Here is a 4,170-nt window from a genome sequence, read left to right on the forward strand (position 1 = left end):
GCTTGTTTGGTTTGAGCTTGTAATGGATTCTAAATGCCATACATGTTGTTTGGTTCACATTTGGAATGGATTTCGAATCGTTTTCTTTTCTTCATTATAGATAACTACAATTAATATTATTTAAAATTAAAATTAACTATAACAAAAGCAAAAATCCAAATTACTCCATAAAAATCCATTGAACATGTTCATATAATACGACAATAGCAAAAATATTCTAACACCAATAAAAATCCACATAAAATGTTCTATGAAAAATATGATAGTCTAAAAATAAACTCCTCCTTCCATGCATCAATTATTGCCATTTCGAGGCAAGTGTGGGTGAATGAGGTTAAAAATAAACTCCTTCTTCCATGCATCATCTGGACTCTGATAAAAGAGAGAGAGATCACTTGGACTAGACGCCAATTTTTGTGAAGCTAATAATGCTTCATACCTAGTCAACCCTTGCACACCAAGTAGCTCATTTACCAAATTTTTCTTCTGATTTTCCAATTCTTGCTCACGAACCATAATAGCTTGTTCATGTTGTTGGGTGGTTGATAAAGCATTAGCAATAGTAGACATATGAACATTCATTCCACTCATGAAATCAGATAAGTTTGAAGACATATCTTTGAAAGAAGTAGTCAAATCCACAACATTCGGCATCTTTCTCTTCTTTGTTTTTTGTTTCGTATTCTCTATCTGAATTTTCACCGTCTTTGCTTTCTTAGAAGTCGGCTCACTTGGACTAGATTGAGTAGGCCGATAAAGTGACTCATTATCATCAATATCATCTTCGTCACTTTCATCCTTGCTTAAGTCAATGGGCTCATTTTGTTGGTTCTCCACTGCTTCAGCAAAAGTCTCAGAATAATTTCCAGTGGCTCGATCAGGGCCATAAATAATTGCCAACTTATCAAAATGTGGAAATGAAACGTTCCACAATCCATGGGCATTTTTATTTTGCTGCAACAATAATACAACACATTCTCGATCAAGTTGAGTTAAAAAAAATCACCAATTAAGAAAGAGAAACGAAAAGAGAGAAAAAAGTATTACCCTACAAAAATCATCATAAGATTGTCTTTCACACTTTATCATATGCTTCTCATCATCCCAGGAAAAGCCAGAAGTGCGAAACATCTCCGTTAGTGCATTATATTTATCCTTAAACCACTTTATCTTTGACTCAATATGAGGATTTGCTTTTAAACCACATCCTGGGAATTTTTTGTTCATCATATCTTCCAACTTATTCTTAAATCCATTCTTGAAACTACCATCAGCTTTCCATTGCGGATCACTATTCAACTCTAACAGCCCATCAATTAAATGCTCTTCTTCAAGTTTAGTCCAAGAACGCTTATTTTTACCCCTTCCACCTTGAGATGTTTGCCCAACATCCATGCTATATACAATCAAATGTTAATAATCCAGCCAACAATAAAATAAAATATCGTCCTATTTTTAAAATGATGTGCCAATGTATATAAAAACATGGCGACAATTTCTTCTAGTGACATATTTTGAGTTTCCTTCAAGTCTCCAATATCTCTAACCATCTCACAAAGCACGTAAAATGTCTTTCGATTCACACGAAGTTCGCTCTTACAAATTATATCACTATACTTAATTAGTGTATACAAGTGTCTTTGTCTAAGACACCTTTTTTCATCTTTACTATATCGAGGATACTCAATTCTATGAATAGTCACGCCCATCATACACAACACTAGATATAGAATAATGACTATATTAATCACAACCAAAATAGTCAATAACAACTCAATCTGCTTCTTCTTCCTTCTCCTTAATAAGGTCAATTGAGAGGGGGGCATTTCTGAAACCATGAATTATGTAACTATAAGACAAATGAAAAAAAATCAAATAATGATTATGGAACCATGAATTATAATTACCAGCTAGCCTCACTTGTGACGGACATTATCCGTCACAAGTGAGTGACGGGTCACCTCCCTTACACACAAAAGCAAGTGGGAGGCAAGTGGGACGCTCTATTTTCGCCCCACTTGCCCTCCCACTTGCATTTGTGTGAGAGGGAAATGACCCGTTACTCACTTGTGACGGATAGTGTCCGTCACAAGTGAGAATTTGTGTAAATTACACATATGGAAAAAATTGTGATATTATTACCCACAAAAATTGGCAGAAGTATACACATTTGAGTACAGGGCAGGATAGAAGCTGACTGACTCCTTTACGACTTCCTAAATCATGTAATCAATCTTACGCACGCACAATTCTTCCCAATTTGTGATAAATTCCACGAGTAGTTATCAATAGCTCAACATCCAAACTAAATTTATCGCCTTCAGAAAGACATCAAACCCAAGGTCGATTAGCGATCCTTCTGTTACAGAATGAATCCTTGGTATTAAAGCCAAGGTTACTTGCTTAGACTGAGTCACTTGCCTTGAACTCAAGTTTGCATTCAAATGGTACATTCGCATTCCTCATAAAATCATACATACAGTTTTAGCTCTCAAAATAGAGCATCCAGTGCATCTAATAGTCAAATACAGCCGCATTTTCGGGTCTAAAAAGTTTTCACAGACCTTAGAAGTAGACAATGACTCAATAAGTTGACTCAATAAGTCTATCAATGCAGTGCTACGTACATCAACATTAATTAAACAAAAAAAAAAAAAATTGAAGGCTATCATCCGACGTCCATATGCGTTAATCAAATTAAACAAAAAAAAAAGAAAAATTGAAAGCTAATTTGCATACCTGACAATCTGACAATGGAGTTTCAAGGGATATCAATGGAGAATTGTTAGGAAGAGCATGTACCGTTTCTTTTTTCCTTTTTTTCTTCTGTTTTCAATAGCTTTAGGGTTTGGATAGGGTGGAATGGATTTAGAATCCTGGGATGAGACTTGGGTATGAGATTCCAATGGTTTGGAATGGATTTAGAACCCCTTGGGTATCAAACTCCATTCCAAAAGGGTCCAACCAAACACTTGAATGGAGGAAATCCATTCCAATCCATTCCAAGTAACCCAACCAAACACCCCCTTATTCTTGTGAAGATAAAAAGAGAAAAGGGAGATGCTCTTTTGGCACCTACCCAACCGGCCACACCTCTCCATAAGAGGATTTTTGTCCTCATTTTTCCAACAACCAATTCATTCAAATCTCCTACATGCAAAATATGCTTCTTCTCTCTAGTTTTATCTAGTTTTCTCTAAACAAGTTTTTAGAGATTCACAATAAATTGTTCATCCATTCTAATATTAAAACAAGGTTACTAGTGTAGTAATAATAACAATATTAGAATATATTTTAAGGATACTAGTATAATAATCTAGTTAATTAGTATACTAGTTTAAGGGTAAGTCTTGGGTGCAATCTAAGGAGGATTTCTATACTTGGGATCTAGGAGGATCATCCATCACTTTAAGCTCAATAACAAGTGAAGGAAGGTGACCTTACTTGTGCCTATATTTCGAACCAACCATCAATGTAAAGGACATTGTTTTTCTTATAAATCTTTCATTTTGTTATGCATGCACTAGATCTAAAGAACATATAATTAACAAGTTAATTAGTTCACTATTAGAGGAGTCTAATAATAGGTATATGAACCTATCAAGTGGTATCAGAGCATAAGGATGTTGCATGCATAATCGGTTATTGTTTTTCCGAGTTAAAAAATTAACATATAAAACTAAAAATTTCTGATTTATAAGTATAAGCCACGAAATCACCATGCATGTTATATATTCTGGTCCTAAAATATTTTTAGGTCATTTTTATGATTTATGGAAATTTATTGCTCATTTTAATGATTTTTGGTCATTTTATTACATTTTTATGACTAAAATGGAAATCAAAATGCTAAAAATAGTTAAACTAAGTTTCTGGCCTTGGAAATTTTATATGACCTCACATGCATATTTTACAAGTTGTGTGTAAAAACTCGTATTAATTTGTTTAATATTGCATGATTTATGATTTTTATGAGATAAAAATGGAGGAAAAGAGGTAAAATGGTTAAAAATTGTTAAATTTCGAATTAAGCCATGATTTTTTTTAATATGATGTCACATGCATAATTTACAGAGAGTATGTAAATTTCGAGATTAAAATATCTCTTTTAGCATGATTTATGGATTTTAGAGTAAAAATGGCATAAATAGTGATTATTTTGGCAAAACT

The 4,170-nt window shown here is 33.6% G+C and overlaps 1 protein-coding gene across 1 annotated transcript; it reads right to left on the reverse strand.

Moving 5' to 3' along the window:
• Window positions 1-294: 294 nt before the first annotated feature.
• Window positions 295-3,002, reverse strand: LOC141601760 (uncharacterized). Its single transcript, XM_074422062.1, has 3 exons — window positions 2,740-3,002; window positions 1,048-1,396; window positions 295-954 (listed from the first exon to the last, which is right to left on the reverse strand). Exons 2-3 carry the CDS (start codon window positions 1,393-1,395, stop codon window positions 295-297), a joined length of 1,008 nt encoding a protein of 335 aa, XP_074278163.1. The 5' UTR covers window position 1,396; window positions 2,740-3,002.
• Between the last annotated feature and the right edge of the window lie 1,168 nt (window positions 3,003-4,170).

The sequence above is a fragment of the Silene latifolia genome, chromosome 9 (assembly GCF_048544455.1).
Source record: "Silene latifolia isolate original U9 population chromosome 9, ASM4854445v1, whole genome shotgun sequence".
Taxonomy (NCBI): Eukaryota; Viridiplantae; Streptophyta; class Magnoliopsida; order Caryophyllales; family Caryophyllaceae; genus Silene; species Silene latifolia.

What these genes read in the sequence shown, in the direction of transcription:
- LOC141601760 (XM_074422062.1), bottom strand. Translation starts at nt 1,395, where the DNA reads ATGGATGTTGGGCAAACATCTCAAGGTGGAAGGGGTAAAAATAAGCGT. An exon ending in CTTATGATGATTTTTGTAGG is followed by an intron (nt 955 to 1,047) that starts GTAATACTTTTT and finishes TTATTGTTGCAG; the next exon opens with CAAAATAAAAATGCCCATGG.